At 41.9% G+C, this 26,886-nt stretch overlaps 1 protein-coding gene and 1 pseudogene across 1 annotated transcript; both read right to left on the bottom strand.

Annotated features, from left to right (window-relative positions):
- Positions 1-1,635: 1,635 nt before the first annotated feature.
- Positions 1,636-22,971, bottom strand: MGME1 (mitochondrial genome maintenance exonuclease 1). The gene is made up of 5 exons (XM_089686522.1): positions 22,896-22,971; positions 17,145-17,739; positions 15,909-16,131; positions 4,466-4,598; positions 1,636-2,662 (listed from the first exon to the last, which is right to left on the bottom strand). Exons 2-5 carry the CDS (start codon positions 17,686-17,688, stop codon positions 2,516-2,518), a joined length of 1,047 nt encoding a protein of 348 aa, XP_089542648.1. The 5' UTR covers positions 17,689-17,739; positions 22,896-22,971; the 3' UTR covers positions 1,636-2,515.
- LOC149455285 (U2 spliceosomal RNA) lies at positions 21,688-21,807 on the bottom strand (annotated as a pseudogene).
- Positions 22,972-26,886: the final 3,915 nt, after the last annotated feature.

Raw genomic sequence — 26,886 nt, 5'->3', positions numbered from 1 at the left:
TAGGCTACATGTACACCGGAAAGCTTACTCTACTGGCAGCAGAAAACCGCTAAACACAGCAAAAACGCATTTAAACTCGGTACCGCATTTAGTACATGGACATTTATTCATTACATTGGCCAGAGTACTTGCCATTGAAATGAATAAAAGCTCAAGTGGGCTTAGGTGCATTTACACGCATTTTTGCCACATTTGGCTTTTGTTTTGCCATAACGTTCCTCACCTGAACGTGATTTTTCTGCATTCAGGAAAGGGACGTTTAACTGCCCCTAAACTCTGCTGCTGCTAAACTCAATAAAAGCCTTTGTGTCAATGCACACATAGGCTTTTATCAGAGTTGAGTTCAGGGGCTTTAGCAAAAAAAAGAAAAAAAAACGCCAAAAGCTCCTAAACGAACCTATAGGAGCAGCAGTGTGCATGGGGGCCTTATTTTCACCTGGGGCTAGATTAACAAAAAAAAAACTGGTTGGATCACCAGGTGCAAATAAAGGAAAAAAGCCTAGAAAACTAATGCAACCAACACATCTATGGATTGGCAAGCTGCAATTTATTTCTGTTTTCAGCTTTAATAGTTACATAGTTGGTAAGGTTCAATGGAAACAGTAGTCCATCCAGTTTAACGTGTGTATCACTCTCCTTTTCACATATTCCTGTATATTCTGTTTGCTATGATGACCATCTAAAAGTTTTTTTTAAAATACTGACACTCTTCGCTGACACCACCAACTGTGGAAGGGAGTTCAACATCCTTACCGCTCTGACAGTAAAGAACCCCTTAGGCAATTTAAGGTTAAACTGTTTTTTTGGATAGTGGTCATGTCTTTGTAAGCAACCTGAGTATTTTGCAATCATATCCAGTCTTACACATCTTTTCCTTGGTCTTTTCGTTGGTCTATCCTTTAAATGCATGAGCCTCTACTATGGGGACTCTCCAATTTGTAGAGTTAGGACCACAGAATATCAGGGTGCCATGATGTGGCTCTGTGGCTTACGTATGTATTTGAAAATGTGTGAAACGTTTTTAATGCATATCGTTAGGTTAATTTGGTTGTTGGCAAGCTGGCTGGCGAGTTGATTTTTGAACCATTTTTTTATTTTTCCTTTATTACTGGCATCTTTTCCAGGCACAGTAAGTTTAATGTTTGCAGTCGTTCCTCATAACTGAGGTCCTCCAGTCCCCTTATTAGCTTTGTTGCCCTTTTCAGGACTCTCAAGTTCCAGCACATCCTTCCTGAGGACTGGTGACCAGAACTGAATGGCATGCTCCAAATGTGGCCAAACCAGTTTGGTAAAGTTATAGTTTTATCTCTTGTGGAAATACCCTTAATGCAAGCTAATAGTCTGCTAGCCTTACTTGCTGCAGCTTGGCATTGCATGTTATTGCTGAGCGTGTGATCTACTAGGACCCTCAGATCCTTTTCCATCCTCAAGGAATACCATTTAACAATGCATTCTCCAAGAATGTAATTTTGATCAAGGCTTCACTACTTGACAAGTTCACACTTTACTGTCTGCATGATTGTTGGTAACTCCATAGGCAGTGAAGATAGAATCAGACCCCTTTGGAAATTGCAGTGTTAGGAACCAGTCAACAATAGCATATCCTCTATCTCTACCCACAAAAGGTCAATCAGATTTTTTGTAAAAGTCAAGACCTCACTTTTATTTTTTTTTTAGTAGGAAATATAAATGTGTAAGTTAATGTTTAAAAGAGCCAGCCAAGGTCAGCTGGCTCTGTGTGCTGATAGATTGCCTTGTCAAATGCTCCAGGAGGCAGACCCAGGGTTCCAGGATGTAAAGGCAGATGGAATCATCTGCCGTTAGTGTATGGCCAGCATGAGATGAATGGGGAAGAAAAGGAAAATAAAGTATGCAAAGAACAAAAAAAAGCCTATAATTACACACTGTACATATTTGTTTGTAGATTGCAATTACAAACATTTAGAACAAGGTGAAATTGTAATTTTTAAGATAAGGGTGAAGTTCCTCTTTAAGAGGTAACAAGTTGTATTCTCATCTGAATTTCCACTGTTAGATAACTGTAAAAGCAGCCTAAACCAGGCCTTTGGCCCCTATATGTTTTTCTCAATGTCTTTAAAGCCCAACACAAATTAATTAAAAAAAAAAAAATCATCCTGAACTGCAAGGGCAAATGACTCAATCTCCTCAATGTACAATATAGGGTTATTAGCCCTGTACTATATGAGATGACACAGAGGCTCCGCCCACAGACCAGAGGTTCAGAAAGAAAAGGAAAGCACCAGAGTAGGGTATAAGACAAAAGATAGAACCTGAAGGATGCACCTCTAGACATACTGAGTATTTAACATTTGCACAGTAGGGGGCCCCACTGAATTTTTTTTTTTCAATTCCTAAATCTCTAAAGTTGGGCTTTAAGGACACCAGATGATGGCAAGTCACTTATGAATGACTTACAGCTCTCCACTATACACCTGTTATGTAGCTAGAAGTCATTGTAATCTTATGTGACCAGCACAGAGAACACCAGTCATCTCTATTGTTTTTCCTCCTTTTTCTCCTTATATTCTTCCAGACGTAACAGCCATTTGTCCCAGTAATATGTGCACAGTTCAGGGTCCATAAAATGTGCATGTGCAGGGGATCCATCTTTATAGACCACCACTACCAGGCCACAATCAACCTGAAAGACAAAACAGTTAATTTAGAACCTCAGCTTATACAAAATGCATATACTAAAGCCTATTTATTGGTAGAATAGAAATACAGGCAAGAAAGGACACATTTTAACTGCAAAATCTTGCAAGCATTCATTGTTTCAAGTAATATTCCAGTCAGTTTCTAGTGGTTGTGATAGCCAATCACAGGACTACACAAATGACAGAGATTTTCAGCTGCACAGTTATCTGACCACTGGTCTTCGTAAACAGTTAATTGAGTTTTGTAGCTTACTGACATTTATGATACAAATACATGTAGGAACTGCTCGATGCAATAGAATGGCACAGACCAGTCAAGATTATCATCTTCTGGGGTCCCCCGTTGGTGCCACTATAGGAATCCACTTACTATTGTGGCACACCTGCGGGCTCGATCTTGAGTGCCTACAATTTTCAATAAACCAGGTCCTAGGAGGCGTGCAGAAAAATGTAATGAAGACAGCACAGACGTGTTAGGTATGTTTTAAGTGCTATGTATGAGATGTCTCAGAAACACATACAGTTGGTATGCAAAAGAATTATATTTTGTTGCTTTGCAGCCTGAAATGAAGGCAGACAGTTTTTGTTTTATCCAGCTGTATTTACTCAGTGCAACTTATAATATCCAAGTGAAAGACAGAACACTAACATGTCAGAAAACCCCCCCCAAAAAAACAGAAATCACTGAGTTGGAAAAATGATCGCCCCATTGCTGTGTGCTTTTGGTCATTGTCATGTTGGAAGGTAAACCTTCTTTCCATTGACAACTCTCTGGCAGAGGGCAGCAGATTTTTCTCAAGAATTCGACGGTATTTTGCTCATCCATTTTACCTTCTATCCAGATAATAACAGGGTATTACCACCTCCATGCTTTACTGTAGGAATGGTGTTATTTGGATGGTATTGGATTTCCACAAGACATATCGTTTAGTGTTGAGGCCAAATAATTCCATTTTAGTCTCATCTGACCAGAACACCTTTTTCCATGTGGCCTTAGAATCTTCAAGGTGCGTTTTGGCAAAGCTCAGTTGTGATTGCATTCATGAGGAGTGTCTTTTTTCTTGCAAACTTCCCATACAAGCCACATTTGTGCAGATTTTGTGATATTGTCAAACGCACACATTGACCCCTCTGTCATAAATTCCTGCAACTGCTTCAGAATTGCTGTAGGCCTCTTGGTAGCCTCTCTGAGCAGTTTTCTCCTAACTCTTCCAGTTTGGAGCGACGTCCTAATCCAGGGAGGGTCTATGTTGTAGCAAATACCTTCCACTTCTTAATAATAGACTTCACTGGGCTTCTAGGCATTGATAAAAGGTTTGAATTTTTTTTCTATCCATCTCCTGACTTTTGCCTGTCCACAACTTTATCCCAGAGATCTTTTGACAGTGCCTTGCCAGCCATAGTTGATTGCTTGCTTCAGTTGCACTATCAGGGACTGAAGTTCTCCAGGAAAGGAAAGCTCTTTTCATGCTGAGCTAATTTGTGTGCCAATGAGCTACACCTGAGTTTACAAGTCATTTTTAGAAGGGGGTGATCCCTTTTCCAACTCAATGACTTTGTTTTTGAATGTTTTAAAAAAAATGTTTGATATGTCAGAGCTTTCACTTGGATGTTAGAAGTTGCACTAAATACACCCATAAATATACAAATAAGGAGTAAATACACCTGGATAAAACAAAACAACTGTGTTTGTCTTCATTTCAGGCTGCAAAACAAAAAAAATTACGATTTTAAAGGGTGGGTGATTCTTTTCTATACCCACTGTAAAAGCACCAAGAAGTACTTACTTGAAAGTTATAGTTGACATCATGATTTAGAGCGCCAACATAAGCAGCAACCTGCAGTGGATTGTCAAAAGTTCTCTGTATGTGTGGCTTCTGCTTCTCAGAGGTTTTCCACTCTATTATGCAAAGTTTTCCCCTGCAACAAATTAATATGTGATATTTTATTTTCACTGGAATGCAGTAGAAAGGTTTAGAAAAATCAAAATCTTGTATATAGTACCAATAGGCAAATGTGTGTCTATTTTGCTGATAGGTAGGATTGCAATTGAAATAATTCAATCTTCACAACTGGGAACAGCCATCACATTTTACTGACAGGAGTATGAATTTTCAGAATGGCAATGGCTAGCAGATTTCCCAAGTGAGATGTTGTTGTTGTAAGATTTCTAGTAATGTTGTTCTGTTTTCTATAGACACAGCACTGTGAGGCCAGGCAAATAACTTTGTAAAGGCGGAATAGGGGAAAAAAAGGGGGTAGAAAAGCCCAGTTACATAATCTGTCAGATTAAGGCAATTTGTAACATGGTAATTGCAAAAATCACCTTTCATTACCTATCCCAGGGTGGACAGTCTTTTGGAGAACCCCCAAGTCTCAAAAGTGTTATTTCCTTCAACAATGATTATTTTGTAAGGCGCTACATAAGCATCTAGTTACCAATAGTACCAAAATAATTATCTTGGAACCCAGTGAAGCTTGTGGGATCCAATCTGGATTCTAAATTCATGACTGATCATCTCAGCTATATGCCATTTATATGCACTCTCCTTCACTTTAACACGGACATGTTTACATTTTTCTGAACTCCTAAATTGTTCGTAAATTCCTGAAAAAAAATGTTCATAAATTATTCCTATAATCTGCAATCTGCTCCAGCAGGATGCTCCCTATCCTCACATCACAGAGAGGGCCTGATAAGAATTCGACTGAGCTACAATGTAATTGGCCTGAATGTCTCTTGAGAATTTACTTTGCCCCCCATAGGTCTACAGAACATAGATTCTAAATGTCCACTTAAAGTGGAACTTCACTCTCTCAATCAACATTGCCTATTTTTAATCCTTATGCTGATAGCATTAATAGGTAGATAAGAAGGTTTATTATATTTACTTGTTTTAAACTTTTTTTTTTTTTTTACATATCTTCATTTACTTCCTGGTTTCCAGTCCTAGGTAAATGATATCATAAATCTCACGAGGGGAGGAGGGTTTTTCTCAGCTAAGCACAACCCCTGCCTGCATGTTTGAGCTAAAGGCATATGGTTTCCAGGAAGCAAATGCTTCATGTTTCATCTGCCCTCACTCAAGATGGCAACAGCCAGAAATGCGAGGGGGTATTTTTCAAAGTGATTTCTCAGCAAAAATAAAGCATGGAGAAATGGTTGGATGGAGCTTGTTTTGAATATTAAAAATGAATTAATAGTGTTTTTGGTGCCTAGATGATTTGTAGTTCTACTTTAAGATTCAGACAGTCTAGTTTTAAATCGAAGACCTTTTATATTTGAGACTCTACAAGAGTGCTACTGAGAATAATTCTGTATACTAACACCCCAATATACGTATATTTATATATTTTTCAAAATATACACAGAAAAAATAATTTCTTAAATTCCATAACAGGTGTAGAACTTCACAAACGTGGTGCTCTACATACAGGTGGTGGAGGGCAGTGGCAGAAAAAGTGTGCCCTGAGCCCAGTGCTAATCATCTAGAAAAAGTCAAGAACTTCTCATGTTTAGCAGTGATAGAGTCTAGAGTCTCCCTTCTATTGTAATGTTTTTGCCAGAACCTGGTCCTAGCCATCAAGCTAACCCCTTCTGCTCACCTTTAGCTACCAAGAGCTCCTACTTTAACAGTAGCTTTCTTTTTAAACAGCAAATAACAGATTCTCCTTTTATCTTTGAACTGTTTATTCCCAATTTAATCACATATTCAAAACAGGTTTGCCCTTACTTCATCCTGATGAGAAATGAAAATAAACAAACACTCTTTCAATACACTCTACCTGCAGCTTATGTGCAAGCTACTTCACTTTTTTTTTATGTTGCTTCTAGTAAACCTTGAGGACAGAACCATCCCACCCATACTGTTGTTCTGTGTTCTGATTTTGTACATTGGGACAGATAAAGATTCTGGACACAGTAGTGAAGGTTAATACCTGAAAAAGTTCTTTATATTGTGCTTATTCACAATCCAGGCGAGCACTGTGTCTGGATCTATGATAGTCCTAGAATGGAGATTGTTAAATAATTTGCCATGTTAAGACTTTCTACACCTGCTTTTTGGACCACTGGAGTTTTATTTACTAAAGACTAGTAAATAAGGTGAATCTGTGTTCAATTTAAATACCCATTCCTGTAAAAGTGAAAAAAAATAGAGATAAAAGAATTTTTGCTACTGAATGACTGGTTGAACATGGATTCAGCTTTTCACATAGATAGGTGAACAGTCTCTGCTTTACTACATTAGTGAAGTAAACAATTTTGATATATAAAAAAAACAAACATTCACCCCAAAGTCACAGTAAGTACCCATAATGTATGTGATATGTGTGAAATGCCAGTTTCTTCATTGCCTTTTACAGGATGAATGCAACATTCCCTTACATTGGCTTGTAAGGGAAAATGGTCTCAAGAACATTCCAGCAGTAGAATTAAAAAGCATTTAACCACTAGAGGAAAAAGCCTAATAGTAAAGGGTAGGTAACACAGTGCTGAATGTGGAATTTCTGGATTCAAATGAAGACATTCACAATTTGAGATCCAAGATGGGTGAATGTGTATGCATATGAGAACCACCTGAAACCGTTCTACCACAGCACCTATAGCAATGACACCTTGATCCAGAAGACTTTAGAGGGCTCCACAGAGATCATCTTATCTATGGGGTGATACAGGAAGGTTGGATGTGAGAATTCAAGGGGCAGGCAGCAAAACTCAGTTTGTAGACCTGGGATACCACCTCCTGCATCCAGGTGTTGGATATGCAAGTTGTCCAAGTCTCCCCACAAGCGTGAAAGTGCACAACTGAATTAGAACTGCATCATTAACAGGCAATTTGTACGAGAGGCGAGAAAGCAAAACAGCAACAGGAGGGCTTCCCAAGTGGGCAGCTTGCAAAGTACATATGTATTCTCAAAATAAAAGAGAAATTAACTCCCACACAAAATGGTCAATTAACTACAGCTGCTACTATAGAAAATAATATATAGGAAGTATCAGTACTTGAAAAGAAGGAACCTCAACCTAGAATAGATCGGCTAGGAACACACAACAGTGATATGCAAGAGACAGGGACATACTGGCTTGACCTGAGTGGTGGTGTCCTGTGTGAACTGGAACACAGAGAATCACTGCCAACTGCAGCAACATCAACACAGGTAATGAACTGGGAACCTGCACTGTTTGGCTAACTGAAGAACTTTCTGGTTTCCAGATTCGCCCTGAAGCCTGGAAAATTTTTCATAAATTCAGAGCTTTTGCAGAGAAGACACTATCATCAACTGGAAAAACCTGTGCTTGGAGGCTGATTGGAGAGACTTCCAGGATTCAGCATATGTGACATGAATCTACTGGCAGCTGTTCCTAGAAAAAAATCTTCTAAATCAGACAGAGAATAAATAGTAGAGATGAAGACACGTCTACGCTCTGGAGGTCACAAGCTAAAAACCGAGGCATGTTGTGGTTGTGGCCGGGGCCAAGAGCTTTTTTGGTGCAAGTGACCATTTCTTCTGTACACGACAGCATGACCCCACAGTCTAAACCAGGGGTGCTCAACCTTTTGAACAGCAAGGGCCACTTAAGTGATTTGGTTACAAGTTGTGGGCCACAATGAAATGAAATGGTTCAGAATTTCAAACTTTTTATTTTGAATAGCATAATTAACATTTTCTTCCTGCAGCTGCTGAATGCCAGTGGGAGGGAGAGGAGGAGAACTCTGCTTTCAGCGGTTGAAGGAGGAAAATAAAGAGGATCAGTTCCTGTATATGCCACCACCGCCACCCCTCCTGTCCAAGTGTAAAACAGAATGTGACAGGGAGGCGACATGGGCATACTGGAGCATGGGGCAGGGGCAGGGTCACCATTGTGAACCCTGATGCTACACCAGTGGTTGGAGGTCATGATAGAAAAAAGTCTCAACGTCCTCCAAACTGCAAATGAGCCCTTATTTTCCTGAGCCCCCTATATCCTGCTTTCACACTGATGAGCTGCGGTTTGCACCTGCGGGTTAGCTGCATTTTGCTATTGATTACTATCATATCTTGTGGGTGTAGTGCATTCTGGAGTTTTGGTGCACTTTCAGAAAGCGCACCAAATCTGCAGGATATAATTAAAGTCCTGCGGATCAGTGCACAAGCAGCCTTATAGTTGTTAACCCTTTTATAAGTCTTAACACGCCCATTGCAAAAGTGCAGTGTATGTGTTAAGACACTGACCTTGTTGTCTTCTTCCAGCTTCTGTTGGCATCGCTCTCCATCTCCAGGCTGCTGGAAAGGTCCCAGGTGACATGCACTTGGAATCACTTCACCTGGGACAGGAGCTGGTGCTACAAAGGAGGCATTGGCTTATGCAGGTCCTACTCCCTCCGCGGCTGCCTGCATCCTCCACTGCTGGAGCCGACTCAATGCACTCTGATGCTCTGGGATGGAGGGTCGGTAAGCCAAAATCGCCATCAACAGGTTGCCAACCCCAAGGATGCGCTTCCCTGGTTTGAGGTTGAGGGACACATCAGAGGGCTCTGAGGGCCACATGTGGTCCACAGGATACAGACTGAGCACCCCTGGTCAAAACTATTACAATGCAGACTAGAAAAAAAAAAAAGTCTGGCATTTAAATTTGTTTTAAGGTATTGGAGCCTTCACGGGGAGGAGCCTGAACATGGCGGCACGGGAGAGAGTGTAGGCTAGCACTCTCCGTGAGCCTCCCTCCTCCCCCCCGTTTATCTCCCTATGAACCCTCGTTAGAGGGTCCAGCTGCACTGAATGCAGGGACTCACCTGCCTGAAAGAATCGTCAGAGCTCCGGGGACGGTCGGAGCTGGCGGAGTGTCGGGAGGGTGCTGGGGGAGAGACACATCGGATTCTCCCCTTCCGCGGCGACTGTTGAGGAGGAGAGGGGTTGCCTGGGAGACGACCGGCTGACCTGGAGCTTGGGTAGAGCCGGGAGAGAGCTGCCTCGTGGCTTCAGCGGGTCTCTGGCTCTCTGCGGCGGTGGTTTCGGAGGAGGAGCAGGGTTGCCAGGGAGATGTCAGTGAGTCAGCTGGGACATTCGAGAGACGCTGACACTGACTGACTCAGACACGTGAGAAGCAGTGGAGGAGCTCTGGGAGCTCCGAGAAAGAGAGAGATTGTCCGACATCTCAGCAAGTGGGTGAAGTGGCGGAGGGTAAAGGACATACTGTCCCTACAACAGATACAACATATATATAAATATTTCATCTCCTCGCCTCCTACACCTAACCTAACTCCACCCCAACTATACATCATCCCCATACCATACCCATATCATTTCTAAGCTTACAGCACCACAAGTATATACTATTATGCTCATTTTTTACGGCTAAACATTTTAACCCCCACTCTACTCCTTTCTCTAACTATTAATTTGCATATTGACTCTAATCGAAGGGGGCCTCTAACAGGAGGATAAGTTATACGAACTACGAGAGACCCCTAGGAATCCCTTCAAGAGGAGACAAGTGGACTTAAACACAGAGGAATGTTTCTGAGGTGAAGTTCCAGCACGGTGGGTGAGTGAGGACTGTGGGTCCCTCCTGCGGGTCCTCTTATACACTGCATATACATTGGTTTTGTATGTTAGACTTTTATATACTCTGAGTTCCTGCACTAGATTGTGAGGTGCCTGGAAAAAGGACTGTGACTAAAATACTCAACCAGAAAATAAAAGAAATAGGGGATCCCTAGGATAGGTCTGAAGATTGGAGGAGTAAAAGACCAGGAGATCCAGAAAATAAGAGATAAAAAATTTTTCCAAACTACAGCATGAAAGGTAAAAATACCAAAGGGAGCGGGCCTAAGAACACCCAAACGGGTACGATTAAGAAGTATGTGTCACAAGGAAATGTTACCCCAGAAAGAACTCAGGGAATAAGTGAAAAAAGTGAATCAGAAATAAGTCTGGATAACAGCCCAAGACTCTCCCTGGGCCCAGTTTACAATAGTCAAATGGAAGGTATGGAATCAAGAGATCTGGAAAGAGATATGCAATTACCTAATAAAAAAAAAATGGCAGAGATGTTTAAAGGATTGGAAAAATCAATAAAGCAAGAGATGGGGATGATTCGGGAAGATCTGGGCCAATTGTTAACTAGGGTGGAGGAAATGGAGGAGAAGGTACAAGCCCAAGCTCAGACCATCCCAAAACTAGAGAAATGGATAATTGAAGATAGAAAAGAACATAAGAGATTGCTTTATAGGATGGAAGAACAAGAAAATAGAGAAAGGAGAAATAATATCAGAGTAAGAGGAGTACCAGAATTGACACATGGGGAAGATCTAAAAGAGCTATCTGGTAAAATCTTGAACTCCATAATGGATAAATCGGATGAGGTGAGGTTCAAGTTGGATGAAGTATATAGGATTGGGAAGAATCAACAAGGAAATGGGGTAGAAAAACCAAGAGACATAATTGTTAAATTCCACAACTATGGAGATAGAGAAGAGATTTGGAAAAAGATAAAAGGACGATCAAATATCACATACGGTGGGAAAAATATCCAAATTTTTGCAGACTTGACAGCAGAAACTCTGAGAAGGAAGAGAGCATTGAAACCCCTATTGGAAGTGATGAAAAAACAAGGAGTGAAATACAGATGGGGACGTGACTTAAGTTTAATTGGGTGGAGGGATGGAACTACAGCTGTCCTAAGATTCTCGGAGGATATGGAAGAATTTTGTGAAAAATTTGGATTGCAGAGACAAGTGATATTTGGTTGGGAAGGGGAGGAGGGAGAGTTGGATATCAGTGGGACAGGAAAGTGGCAGCTGGTTAAAAGAGGAAATAAAGAATCAATAGATAGGGGGAAATTGGGGAGGAGGGGGGGACGGTAAGCGGTCATGGGTAGAGTTGAACCCCTATAGAGGGATCAAAAGTCGAAGATGATCCAAAGGCGTAGGAGGCCTGGGGGGGGAGGGGAGGTGGGAGGGGGGGCAGGAGATGGCAGGGGGGGAGGGGGTGGGGAGGGAGGGGGGAGGGAGAGGGAGAGAGTTGGGTGGGAGGGAGGGAGGGGAGGAAGTAATGGGTCAATACTCTGCATGACAGAAGGGATAAAGAGGAAGAGGCAATCTGGAAGAGAGATGGAGTTAATTAGGAATGATGGAAGAAATACAGTTTATAACTTATAATGTGAATGGGTTGAGTTGTCCAGGAAAGAGATTTAGGTTGTTTAATGAGCTACATCATAGGGCCTCCTCAGTGGTATTTTTACAGGAGACGCATTTTGAGATAGAGGTAAACGTGAAATTGAAATCCAAACACTATCCAACATGGTATTATGCAGATTCTCCAATTAAAAGAGCAAAAGGGGTAGCAATTGGTTTTGCAAAGAATATGAGATTTGAGTTGGAGGATAGAAGAACTGACCCAGAGGGGAGGTTTTTATTCTTAAAAGGTAGACTCCAGGGGATTGAGTGTACTTTAGCCAATATATATTGCCCTAATAAAAATCCGGAGATGTACATGAAGGGTCTGCTGAAAAAATTAAAAGAATTTAAAACAGGTCGCCTGATAGTAGCTGGAGACCTAAATTTTTGTATGGACCCACAAAAGGATAATACCTCTTCTGTGCAAAGAGAAGGGAGTAGGTCTCTGAGAGCTCTGAAAAAAGTGATGCATGAAGAACAACTGGTGGACACTTGGAGAATAAGGCATATGAAGGACAGAGACTATACCTTCTTCTCTAATGCACATGAGATATACTCGAGATTAGATTACATCTTAATAGACCATCAACTTATAGATCATCTGATTAAAATCGATATAGAAACAAGGACGTTCTCGGACCATGCCCCGGTTGTAATGAAAATGGGATGGGGAAGAAGGTGGACGGGAGGATTGGGGTGGAGGTTAAATGAGGGTCTTCTTCTGGATGAGGATGTAGTCCAGAAAATCGAGAAAGAGATTAAGGTATACTTCAAGGAGAACGAAACAGAGGAAGTATCGATAGCTACAGTCTGGGAAAGCCATAAGGTATTCATAAGAGGAATCTTGATTGCGGTAGGAGCAAGGAAGAAAAAGGAAAGAAGAGAGAGGGTCAGTGGGCTCTTAAAAGAAATATTGGACTTGGAGCAGATCCATAAGAAGAAAATAACAAAAGATACGAGACAGAGGTTATCGGATAAAAAAGACGAGTTAGAGAGGTTGATGGATGAGGAGAAGAGAAGAGTATACAACAGGGTTTTAAACGAAAGATATAGATGGGGAGACAGACCAGGAAGATATTTAATGAGAGCTTTGAATAAAAAGAAAAATAGGAACTATATAGAAAAGATAAAAAGTTCAAAGGGGGAGTTGGTCCACTCAAATAAAGAGATTATCAAAGAGTTTACGGAGTATTATAAAAAGTTATACAATATTAGCCCCCAAGGCCCCCTAAAAGAAGCCCAAGAAGGAATTAATGAAAAAAAGATGACATACTTAAAAAATGCGGGATTACCAAAATTAAGTGAAGCACAGTTGAAATCCCTGGATGCAGAAATCTCCCAGGAAGAAATTAAAATAGCATTAAGAAGCACAGGGGGAGGAAAAAGCCCAGGCCCGGATGGCTATACAGTTAAGTACTATAAGAAATTTAGTGAAGTACTGCTACCCAAGTTGGAGAAATATATGAACGCTCTGGGAGGTGGGATGGAAGTGAGGAGAGAATCCCTACAGGCCCATGTAGTACTTATTCACAAGGAGGGAAAAGATCCATCTCAGTGCTCTAGCTATAGACCTATCTCATTATTGAACACTGATACTAAACTGTATGCAAAGGTGCTAGCAAACAGGTTGAGGGATCTGATGCCTGAATGGATCCATGGAGACCAGGTGGGTTTTGTACCGGGGAGAGAAGGTAGAGACAACGGCTTGAGAACCCTGATGCTTATTCAGAAAAGTAGAAAAGGGAAAGTTCCGGTGGTGCTCTTGTCAATTGATGCAGAAAAGGCATTTGACAGAGTGGACTGGGGCTTTATGATGGACAACTTAAAAGTGCTGGGGATAGGTGATAGAATGCGAGAGTGGATAAGTAAACTATATAGGGAGCCTACTGCAATTATCACGGTAAATGGGGAGAGATCAGATCCCATTGGAATGTCTAATGGTACAAGACAGGGTTGTCCACTGTCTCCTCTGCTATATGTATTGTCACTCGAACCCCTGTTGTCAATAATAAGAAATAGTGGATCGGTAAAGGGAATCCAGATAGAATCCATAGAACATAGAGTAGCGGCCTTTGCGGACGACCTATTGATCTATGTGGGGAATCCCCGAATAACTCTCCCAAATATAATGAAGTTGTTGAAGGAGTATGGTGAATTATCAAATTTAAAAATTAATCCAACGAAAACAGAGATCCTGAATATTAATATACCAAAGAATGAAAAAGAAAAACTACAAAAAGAATTCCCCTTTATATGGAGAGAAAAAGAGATAAAATACCTAGGAATAAAACTCACTGCCTCATCTAAGCATTTGTATAGATTAAACTATATCTCCTTGATAAATGAGATCAGGGAAGATTTAAAAAGACTAGAAGGAGGAAATCCATCCTGGATAGGACGTATAAACCTAGTCAAAATGGTAATAATGCCTAAAATACTGTATAGATTTCAAATGGTACCAATTAAAATTCCAGAAGCCTTCTTTAAGATAATGAAAAAAATGTTAACAAGATATATTTGGAAGAATAAAAAACCTAGAATAGCATATGAAACATTGAGCAGGACTAAAGAGAAAGGGGGATTGGGCCTACCAGATGTCAAGAGATACTATAAGGCAGTGGTTTTAGCAAGAATATATGACTGGACATTTAATCATAAGGGGAAAAGTTGGGTAACAATTGAAAATGATCTTAGTGGTAAAAGATTGAGTCAGATGATATGGGTTCCACCACAGTTTAGGGGAATTAAAGAAAGCACGAGTATATACACTTTAAATGTCTTTAGGGTATGGGATAATTTACACAAGAACATGAAATGGGAATTTAATTCTATATTAATGCCTCTCACAAATACTGAGTACTTCCCCCCGGGTCAGAATAAGATATCAGGGAGATGGTTTAGAAAGGAGGATACTCAATTGAGAGATGTTTTGGTGGAGGGAGAATTGAGATCACTTAAAGAGTTAATAGAGAAGAAGGGTGATATTTTTATTAGAATAGATGAGTGGAAACACCATCAATTGAAAAGTTTCATTGGAAATTTACCGAAACCCCTAAGAATAAAACAGGAGTGGAATATGTTTGAAAGGTTGTTAGAGACAAGAAGGGATGGTAAGCACGGTATCTCAAAGGTGTATAGAATACTCACAGAATTAGACACAAACACAAATTTAATTTTTATGACAAAATGGGAAAGGGATATGGGAGTTGGGTTTGATGAAGATAGACAAAGAAAGATGTTTAGATTGATACACGATAATGTTAGTATGAGAGAGGTTGAGGTTAATTATAAGTGTGTGACACGATGGCATATTACACCGAGTGTAGAGCACAAGATAAATGGGGGAAACTCAAATAAGTGTTGGAGAGGATGTGGAGAGATAGGCACGGTGTTTCACATATGGTGGGAATGTCCGAAAATCCAGGCCTTTTGGAAGATAATAGTTAAATTAATTGAAGAAATAATTGAAATTGACATAGGATTAGACCCAACGACGTGCCTCCTACACAATGTGGAGACATCTGTAAATAAATATAAAGATTCAGGTATTTGGTACTTCTTGAATGCGGCGAAAGGGTTGATACCCAAGTTTTGGTGGAAAGCTGAGGTACCGAAGGAGATAGACTGGATTAATAGAGTAAATCAGATAGGTAGAATGGAAAGATCATACCATATGCAAGAAGATAAGATGGGAGTTTATTCCAGGAGATGGGAAAAGTGGGAAAGAGCAGGATTGAAAGAGAAATATAGAAAAATATGAACTAGGTTGTTAACAAAAAATTAATAAGCCTCAAAAGAATAGAATGGGCCATAGTCTGCAGAGGGGGAGGAGGGGGGAAGAGGGGTGGGGGGGGGGGGGGTAGTGGGAGGGGAAAGAAAATAATTTTTAGTAAGGGAAAGGTAGAAATGTTATAAATGTTTATTTATATGAGAATTACTTCCCTTTTTTGGGTTTTTGTATTAACTTGAAAAATTTAATAAATATTTAAATTAATAAAAAAAAATAAATAAATAAATAAATAAATTTGTTTTAAGGTGTTTTTTTTTTTCCACAGTTATATTTTCTCACCTATAATAAGCAACACAATCTACAATGCCCAGGTACTTTAGCTCGGAGTGGAGAACAGCACTTTCCAGTGTCCTTAATTCTGAAACATCAGACAGGACATGTTCCACACTGGCCAGGTATCCGGACAGCTCATCAGTATCTTCTGGTCTATGAATGTTGTCATCTCTAGATACAAGCAGATCCTCCAGCCTTGCATGGAACTGCTTTCCCTGTGAGAAAACAGCTGGAAATCAAATAGAGAAATGTTAGGGCTGTTATAATATGTGTTCTCGTGTAGTGAAAGATTTAAATCACAAAGATATGGAAGACAATATTAAAAAAATTACTAGTGCAATATTATGATTTCATACAACATGTTAACTCTTTTCAAAGTCTGTATATGGATTTCAACAAATACCCAGATCCTTGTTCATTTTTTATTACACATAAGGCATACAGGCTGCTACACCATGAAAAGTTGTCCTCATATACTCAATTTAAATAATCCAGCTTTGTGACAAGTTTACTTTGTGTTTACATACTGTATGAGCTACACAGACATGAAATCCCTTCCCCACAACTAACAGCTGAAATGTGCGACAACCTCATGCCTATGGTCCTTCATCATAACCAATGTTCGGGGAGGGGGAAACATAAATCAGGCAAGCAATTTTGCCTCCTTACCCCTGAAAAATGTCTTAAATTAAGAACTCCAGGCAAACCGCTAAATAAATGGGTTGATTTACTAAAACTGGAGAGTGCAAAATCTGGTGCAGCTGTGCAGAGAAACCAATCAGCTTCCAGGTTTTATTGCAAAGCGTCATTGAAGAAGCTGAAGTTAGAAGCTGATTGGCTACGATGCACAGCTGCAGCAGATATTGCAATCTACAGTTTTAGTAAATCAAACCAAAAGCACTAGTTCAGCAATAAAGTGTCACCTCTTTCACTCCAGACTGAGCGATGAATCAGGACCATCTCCTCTGACCAATTGGCAGGGAAGAGGACCAGGAAACAATACAGCAGAACCAGAGAAGTGGAATGGCTGTGCAAAGATGCAGAGATGCAAAGATGATAAAGGAGTTGCACAGAACTACAAATCCTTTAGCAGGTAAAACAGTAAATATATATATAAATAAGCTGTATATTTAGCTGTTTGCCTGAAGTTCCTATTTGACATACACAGGATTCTTATCTAAAAATACAATTGGGAAAATGGATGTTCTTCAGATTTGGAAAGAAAAGAACAGGCATACATACCTGCTGTGTACTCAATGAACCCTTCTTCTCCTAGTTCCATTATCATTCTTTGCTTCCACCGTTCCAAATAAAACGCTTGCTCCATTGGCATAGTCTGTTGAAGGATACGGGTGACACTTGGCAGTCTGCCGTCAGCCATCTGATCTCTGGCTGGTAAGCTAATTTTCACTGGGATATTGGGGTCTGTCTTCTCTGCAGGCAGTATCACTTTGTTGGAATTGTACATCAGTGAATGATTCCGGGGCACCCTAGTTTCAGGTTCTTGTGATGGCGCCTTTGATTTTATCACTTCACCATACAAAAAGCTGTCTTCTTCAAATATCCTCTCGGGAGTCTGACAACTAGTCTTAGAGGAGGTTACCATCCGAACCAGATTTGCGTACTTCTCCTGGTCAATGTTTTCATAACCATTTACTTTCTTCTTCCTGCTGTGTGCGGTGCAGGATGTAGATAGGAAAACTGGAGTGTGCTGAGGCTGGAACAGAACATTTGCCATCCCTCTGCAATTTCTGCATATTAGATGGAGTGTCTTCATTGTCAGCATTACAATTATTTCACTTTTTGTTCTCCAAAATTAGATAATATAAGGACATACCTGCAAAGAAATGAACACAGTTTAAATGAAACTCTGGGATTCATGACAAATCACAGAATGCTACACGATTCATGCAGAAGGATAAGAAACTAATGTTGCTAAATTTAGCATTATTTAACCACTTGCCTACCGGCCACTTATATCCCCTTCTTTACCAGGCCAATTTTCAGCTTTCAGCACTGTCACACTTTGACAATTGCGCGGTCATGCAAGATTGTACCCATATGAAATTTTTATCATTTTTTTCTTACAAATAGAGCTTTCTTTTGGTGGTATTTAATCGCTGCTGGGCGCTTTACTTTTTGCTCTATAAACAAAAAATTGCAAAAAATTTGAAAAAAAAAAGTTTCTTTGTTTCTATTATAAAATTTTTCAAACAGGTAATTTTTTCTCCTTCACTGATGTGCGTTGATGAGGCAGCACTAATGGCCACTGATAGGCAGCACTGAAGAGCACTGATAGGCAGCACTGATAGGCAGCACTAATGAGGTGGCACGGATAGGCAGCACTAATGAGGCGGCACAGATAGGCGACACTGATGATGGGTACTGATAGACAGCACTGACTGGCATCACTGCTGGGCACTGACTGGCGGCACTGACTGGTACAACCGCTGGGCACTGACGGGCTGGCACAGGTGGGTGCATGCTGGGCACAGGTGGGCGGAGCTAGTGGGCGCACTGCTGGGCACAGGTGGGCGGAACTTGTGGCTGGCACTGCTGGGCACCGATCATCAGGGCACTGATCATCACTGATTTATGTGATGAAAAAAAATTAAGTGTAAAAAAAAATATATTTATATATATTTTTTAATTGTAAAAAAATTAAGTTACACCTAAGCACATAACCTCCCCCCAATATACGCACGCACATACATACATAAAAGCACACGTTGGGGTGCCTACGCATGTGAACGTCGATTGCGATATACATTTCACATAACGCTGCGCACGCCAGGATGAGAGCAATAATTCTAGCACCAGACCTCCTCCCTAACACTACTGTAAACTGATAACCTATAAGGGGCTTTAAAAGCATCACATATAGAAAGTTTAGGGTACTGAAATTCATCGCCATTTCACAAGCGCACGCAAATTTAAGGTTTGACAAGTTAGATATCTATTTACTCTAAGCATCTCATCTTTTATATTTTTCAAAAAAATAGGATAATTTATTGCTTTTTTTGTGCCCTAAAATTAACTTGTATTTTTACTGAAATTTTGTAGTAATATCATGCGACGTAAAAAAATTGGAACTACCACTTTTATTCTCTAGGGTCTCTGATTTCAGAAAATATATAATGTTTGGGGGTTCTATGTAATCTTCAGGCCTAAAATGATTTTTTTTTAATCGAAAAGGGCTCTGGCAGCGAAAGCGATAAAGGTTAAGCCTAACACTCACCTTTCCTGAGGAGCAGCCAATTGGTGCTCATTACACTGCAAGGTCTCTCTCCTCCCTGCTAGTCCCCAGATGTGGTGCTGGAGACAGGCGGGAAGGGGGAGGGGGTAGGAGACAAACAGCGCAATGTTAAAAATGTTACACATTTAACTCGCCATAAAACCCCTTTTGTTTTTAAAAAAAAAGTCCTAAAATCACCTCTGATTTAAATACAGTCTTGGTTAAAATTATTATTTTTTTCATCTGGACAAGTAGATTGGCGCATCGATTTAGTCCTTGGACAAGTCGTTTCTTCAAAAATTTCCACACCCCTGATTAGCATGTAAAGTCACTAGAATTGTACTTCTCTAAATGCTCTGCCAAAAGTAACCTGCGTTCTGTGCAGAAAATAAACATATGCCCGTGTAAATGCTGAATGTGAGCATTTCCATGTCATTTTGGCATGTTTATTGTGCATTCATGGAAAAATAGGAAGAGAGCGAGCGCCAATAATAACTAGCAGCTGAAACCAAAAATCCTCATAAGATACAATCGAATAAAAAGGTGCTGTGCAAAAATATATGTATATATATGAACTTCTAAAACTGATAAAAATTTCCAAATAAAGTGACAAAAAATGCAATGCATACATATGCTAAAGTGCCCTGCATGTGACATAGAATTACATAAATATATCCCACAAAAACTACTCTAAGTGAAGAGTATGAACAGTCCAAACATGGATAAAAACGTGACTGATGTGATCCAAGATAATCTCTAGTGAGTGATCCGTGCTTCTCAGACGATCAATCAGGTGATGTGTCAAAGGGATGTTAAAAATGCACACTCACCAGAAGAAAGATCATAAAGCACATGGTATATGAGATATAGCCGGAGGACCCCCTTAAGAGGTGGTCAGCCTGGTCAGGTCCAAGAGATCTCCTTCCTCCCTGGTACTCTGCCACACAGCTATTGTCCTCCAGGTATGGGCTCTAAGATGGTATTGGCTCATATAGAGCCAAAAAGAAGAATGCCCATAGTGTAGTACTTTTACAGCCAAAATGTTTATTCAGTGTAAAGCAACTCAATATAAACAGCATAGGAATCAACACTGACCATGTACAGAAATAAAGATGGCCGCCGGACCCCCTCTTGGTCTCGGCGGCGGGGTGACGTCACCACGTATGGCTCCTCCTCTACGTGTTTCGTGCATGAGCACGTAATCATGAGGGGTATGCACATAGAGCCGGGGACATCATTCAATTCAATATATAGTCGGGGTGGTGCGTGCGCACAACACAACCCGAGTAGGCGCGGTGGTTGCCGCGCACTCCCGATCCGCCATTTTGCCGAAGTACATACACGCGCCTACTGAGGCGCCATTGTACCATAGGTTTTACCCATAAAGTAACTAACAGCAGATATGAAAAGAGCACTAGCATTAGCGCAAAAATAATGATGTATAATGAATATATAGGAAATTGTTGGATCAGGAAGGAGAATCAATGAATACAAGATCCAAAAAATAAATATATACTAATAAAACTCAAGTATAAATAGAATTACGTACAAAATTATATAAGTATAAAAACTGTGCTCAAGTCATCTCCTGCTGTAAATATAATAGGGCTTCAAGGACCATTCACTTTCTAAGATCCACAATAAAGATTCTTCATGTGGGACATGTTCACTTCTGAGCGTTTTCACCCCGCGCGTTTTTTGTAAAGGGTCAGGGACCTTTTTTAACGCAAACATTTGCATTTTTGGTTCTATAGACTTCAATGTAAATGCTGCAGAAAAGCATGTATTGTATTTTTGATGCGTTAGCCTAGCAACAAGAAAATTTAAAAAAATAAAAAAAAACAAAACGCATCAAAACCTGGCAAAAAACGCGAGCGAAGGGGTAGGACCTCTACTCTGGACCCCCGGGGCTCGAGGCTCCTGACAGGGACAAAGGGTTTCCAACATGGTCTACCTAGCCAAAAGGCCCCCTTTCCTTGTGGCCAGCTGAAGCCATCCACTAAGTACTAGGTCATTGGGTTCTCCTGAAGAGAGACCCCCCCTTGCCAGGACCAGGGGAGAAGGGAACCTAAGGGCCACACATCCTGCCCCTAGGCCCCATACCCTCCCATCCTAGTGAGAAAAAAAAAAAAAAGAACACACATAGGTGACAGTGGAGGAAAATAAATACATATGTGGCCATGCAATAGTGCACTGGCTAGGCCCTAAGGCCCAGAGCAAAAATATTGCCCTGGACTTAGCCAAAAGGCCTAGCCCTAAAAGGAGCAGTGCAGATAAAGTGTTTAAAACAGTGAACGTGCACTTTTCACATGTGGGATCCCACCCCCATCTGTTACTAAGAGCACACCTGGGGTGACCACTCCCAGAGGGCACTGCTCCGTGGACTCGCTGCCTCCCCGGACCTTGGCCGGACAAGGTAAACCCATTCAAATAAGGAGGAACTGGGCCTATCCGGTTTTCCTGGGGGAATTACTCCCAGCCCCAACAGCCTGTGGACGTCTCGGTTTCTGTTCCAGCAGGTACTAACCTTGGGAGACCCCATCATACCAGCAGGGGTACTATACTGCCAGCCATTCTCACCAAAAAGACAAGAATGACGGCAGAGCACCCCTACTGGACACTAAGAACAGATACTACACTTGATCTTAGCCAAAATGTCCAAGAAGCGATCAGTGACTGATCACTGTGATAGCCAATCAGAGGCTATCACAGCTATCAGGTGACCCAGAATTGTGAGTTCCAGGTCCTGATTGTTAGTACAGGACCCAGTGCCCTCGGTGAGACCCCAGTCTCTGTACTGAGAAAGGGAGATACGCAAATATGCACCCCCACCGAAAAAAGCCCAGTCCAGTGGGGCTGCATATTTGTGGTACGTCGGCGCCAAGGGGTTAAAGTGTACCGTATTTTTTTTTTAAATTGAGTTTGAAAAACCGCTGTGCAGATACTGTGTGAAATGAAAGAAAAAATAATGCAACACCCACCATTTTATTCTCTAGGCAGGGGTCTCCAAACTATGGCCCTCCAGGTGTTGAGGAACTACAAGTCCCATGAGGCCTTGCAAGACTCTGACAGCCACAGGCAAGACTCCCAGAGGCATAATGGGACTTGTAGTTCAACACCTGGAGGGCCATTGTTTGCAGTCCCCTGTTCTAGGGCCTCTGCTGAAAAAATATATAATGTTTGGGGGGTTCTAAGTAATTTTCTAGCAAAAAATGCTGATTTTTTCACACATAGAGGAATGTCAGAATCGGATTGGCTGGGAAGTAGTGAAATCTCTCACTGAAGTTTACTGGGGGCCACAGACACATGACCATGCCCAGAAGACGCTCCTGAGCTTTGGGTGGCAGCATGGTGCTTGGGTGTGACCAGGCACAATAGAATAACATGCCAATCTGCTGTCCAGCAATGAGGTACTTCTGGAAAGGCATTGCTAATGGCTGAGGTGTGAATGAGCCCCAGTGAGGGTGTCCTCATTGTATCCAAGAGCAATAGACCGGGGCCGCTGATAGGTCAGAGGTCACATGACACACGGCGCTCAGTAATAAAGCCCGCCCTGCTCCTGGTCTCATCTGACCCCGTCTGGAGGTGCACCTTGTACAGTCACCATGACAACTATGGACCCCCAGAGGTGCTAGTTCCGCCTAATCCTACATGTTATAGTATCCAGCACCTTCCATGCTCCACTGCTCTGAGCCTTGTACACAGATTGAACTTCGCACCATTCCCCGCTTATACCCGCCCGCCACTGGCCACCTCACCTTCCGCTGAGAACCTTCGACTACACACATGTGCAGCGACCAGCGAGAATAGACCGTCCTGCTGTATGGAGCGCCCTCGGGACAGCACCACCTGCTGGACAGACTGGAGCAGCACAGTCGTTCCTGTACCGTGTGTGGGAAACCTGCAGTCGTGCGTTTGAGCTTCCTCCGTGCAGGACAGGCTCACTCAATAAACAAATTGAACAAAAAAAGATACCTGCTTTTCTTTATCCATACTACATTTCCATTATGTTCTGAATTATGCATGCTAACTTCAGCTTTACTCCCCCGGTCACACCGATCAGGACTTTGAAATCATGCAACTTAAAGTGGAGTCGCACGATTTCAAAGTCAGGTGACTTGCCCATTTGAGGTGCGATTTGCAAAACATCTGACACAGATGTCTATGCAAATCGCACCAAAAGTACTGCACAGTTGGAATCGCAGATATGCAGGGGCGTAATTACTGCGAGGCAAAAAAGCCGTCTGCCTAGGGTGGCATTTTTTTTTTGGGGAGGGGGGCACTTTGGAAAGGGAGAGGATCTATGCTACAAGTTGGTTTTGGATTTGAAATGCGACCCCACACTAGAGCACAAGCCCTCTCCCCTCCCAAAGCCCTTCCCAGCACATATCGGACCCCCCCATCTCCCTACTAGAACAAGTGGAGGGGGGGTCTGTACTGAGAGAGGGGGGTCTACAATGATGATGAAGGGTCTGTACTTAGTGGGGGGGGGGAATCTATACTTAGTGGGGAATGAGGTCTATACTCAGGGGGGTCTACAATGATGGAGAAGGGTCTGTACTTAGTGGGGGCGGAATCTATACTTAGTGGGGAATGAGGTCTATACTCAGGGAGGGGGGTCTACAATGATGGAGAAGGGTCTGTACTTCGTGGAGGGGGGGATCTATACTTAGTGGGGAATGAGGTCTGTTCTCAGGGAAGGGGGGATCTCCAATGATGGAGAAGGGTCTTTACTTAGTGGGAGGGGGGATCTATACTTAGTGAGGAATGAGGTTTGTACTCAGGGAGGGGGGGGATTTACAATGATGGAGAAGGGTCTTTACTTAGTGGGAGGGGGGGTCTATACTTAGTGGGGAATGAGGTTTGTACTCAGGGAGGGGGGGGATCTACAATGATGGAGAAGGGTCTTTACTTAGTGGGAGGGGAGATCTATACTTAGTGGGGAGTGAGGTCTGTACTCAGGGAAGGGGGAGTCTACAATGATGGAGAAGAATCTGTACTTAGTGGGAGGGATCTATACTTAGTGAAGAATGAGGTTTGTACTCTGGGGGGGGGAGGGCTACAATGATGGAGAAGGGTCTGTACTTAGTGGGAGGGGGGATCTATACTTAGTGGGGAATGAGGTCTATACTCAGGGAGGGGGGTGTCTGTATTTACTGAGGGGGGACTATACCTGGTGTGGTGGAGGGTCTATACTTGGTGGAGAGCCGGAGTGTATTTACCACGAGGCAGCATTTTTCAGGGGGGAGGTACCACTAGGGCAGGGAAGTGGGCATTGGTGGTCGATTTTTGTGTTGCCTAGGGCTATAATTGCAGACAACAGAATGCGACTTGCCATGCCATGCAATTTGCAAGTCGCACCCGGTGTGACCGGGGTCTTAATGTCAACTGTCAATACACTTTTGGAAAAAATCCATAAAACATATTGAGAAGAAAATGTGCAGGTTCTCTGGAAAAGGCGGCACAGCACACCTTCATTTACAAGGTTTTATAGTAGAACTATAGCACCCAATTTTTTTTTTTCATTTTGAATAGAGTAAGGAAGGGTTATGACCACTGCCAGGTTTTTGAATGCCATTCGAGAGATTTCCTTTCTGCCCAATAGCCACAACAGGAAGTGATTGTTCCAAAGTGAGGCCAGTCCCTGGTAGTCATCAGAATCACCAGAACTACACCGCGTTCCAAATTATTATACAAATTCTATTTAAGTGTCACAAAGATTAAATATTTTGTTTTTCAGTGTATCTCATGGATGGCATTATGTGTCAGGGCTCTTTTGATCTCTGAAAGCAATATCGGACACCTGTGATAATTAGATTGGCAGGTGAGCCCAATTTAAGGAAAAACCCATCTCATGCTACAAAGAATACCTCTGCATCAATGGCTGTTATGGGGATAAAAGGAGAGAAAGTCATGGTGTGGCCTCCATCCTCCCCTGACCTCAATCCTATTGAGAACCTTTGGAGTATCCTCAAGCAAAAGATCTATGAGGGTGGAAGGCAGTTTACATCCAAACAGCAGCTCTGGGAGGCTATTCTGACATCTTGCAAACAAATTCAAGTAGAAACTGCCCAAAAACTCACAAGTTCAATGGATGCAAGATTTGTGAAGCTGCTATCAAATAAGGGGTCCTATGTTACAATGTAACCTGACCTGTTAAAATGTTTAAAAAGTTAAAATGTTGTTAAATGTTTGATTGAAATAGCTTTTGATTTCAGTAAATATGCTGCAAACACAACAAATGACAATTTTCAGTTCTTTACAACCTATAAAGTGTTTTGAAACTTACTGTGCGTAATAATTTGGAACAGTGCATTGGAAGTTTTTTATGTTTAAAAAAAATACTGTTATCATTAGGAGGTTTGTTCAATAAAATTTGAATTGTACTCTTAATAGTTGATAACATGAGAATTATGCTGACTGTTATTTACATCAATTATTTAGGTAAATGAGAAAAATATAATTTGCATAATAATTTGGAACACGGTGTAGTGTCCCCATTGGAAGATTTCTTCTCTATACCTGTTATGTTCACACACTTCAAATTGAGATTTTCTTTCACTCTCAGTGAAAACAGTCACCAGGACAAACAGAGAAGGTAAGTCTTCCCAACAGGGGCACAGACAGCAATAAAAAATGACAGGTGTTCTAATCCCTCTCCACTCTGTCCAAAACTAAAAAAAACTTTATTATACATCACAGGACACAGAGCAGGCTATTCATGACTATGTGGGTTACAGGCCACCTATAGGTGAATGGACACTGGCCGACGAATCAGAGAGCAGGTCCTCCCCTATATAACCCCCCTCCTATACAGGAAGTATCTCAGTTTTTTCCCCAAGTGTCAGTAAGGTGGATGGTTACTGAAAGTGTTGCTGTGCTCTTGGAGCATACTTGAAAGTCCAGAACAGTTCCATTAGTGAATCATGGACTTTAATCGGTTCCATTCGGAAGGCTAAGAGCTAAAATGGATGGTACCCGAGCCTCCCTGGATAAAGAGAAGAATCCTCAAGGTTTTGCCTGTAATGCAGCCTTAGGGCTCGTTCACACTTGACTGTTTTACCAACTCTTGCAAACGCCCCTATAGCGTTTGGCAAGCGTTGGTCCGGCGTTTGCGGAGCATTTTTTAACGCTCGGCAAACACTCCGCAAGCGCCGCAAGCGTGGTTTGCCGAGAGTTAAAAATGCCCCACAAATGCCTATAATGAAGTTTGGATGGTGTTACCGCTCCGCAAACGCCCCGCAAACGCCCCGCAACCGCGTCGCAACCGCACCACAAACGCCAGCCGGGCGTTTGTGGAGCAGCACCATAAACTAGAATAGGAGGCTTCAACGCCTCCTGACTCGACCAGAGGCATCCGTTTTGCCGCACCGCAACGCTACAGCTCCCGTTAGCACATCACCATGTGCTGCAATGGGCAGAATTGTCCAAGGCGTTTGGGAAGCACTAAAAACGCTTCCCAAATGCCTTTCTGCCACTTGAAAACAAGGCTAGTGTGAACGTAGCCTTACGGCGTTGGATCCCACACAGATGGAACCCTGTGCAGTTTTAAATCTGACCAAGGCACTTCCAGTGGGGTGCTATACGGGTCCAAGGCAGTGGCCCCTCAGCATGGGGAGTCCTTGAAGGTCTGTATGACAATGCCCGCTGTGATGGGTGAAGGTTGGTGTCTGACAGAAGTCAGAGACCTGAGACAGGACTGGTTTGATATCTCCTTTTTTTCTCACTGTAAGGAGAAACAAACAAAGC

Source organism: Staurois parvus, unplaced genomic scaffold (assembly GCF_062004578.1).
Source record: "Staurois parvus isolate SC_StPar_1 unplaced genomic scaffold, SC_StPar_1.0 ptg000401l, whole genome shotgun sequence".
Taxonomy (NCBI): Eukaryota; Metazoa; Chordata; class Amphibia; order Anura; family Ranidae; genus Staurois; species Staurois parvus.
The sequence above is the reverse complement of the archived record's forward strand: the minus strand, read 5'-3'. Positions and strand labels throughout refer to the sequence as shown.

Coding starts and splice junctions, on each gene's coding strand:
- MGME1 (XM_089686522.1), bottom strand. CDS start 17,688: ATGCTGACAATGAAGACACTCCATCTAATATGCAGAAATTGCAGAGGG. Junction 4,599..15,908: donor GATTGTGTTGCTTATTATAG/GTGAGAAAATAT, acceptor AATTTGTTGCAG/GGGAAAACTTTGCATAATAG. Junction 2,663..4,465: donor ATGTCAACTATAACTTTCAA/GTAAGTACTTCT, acceptor TTTGTCTTTCAG/GTTGATTGTGGCCTGGTAGT.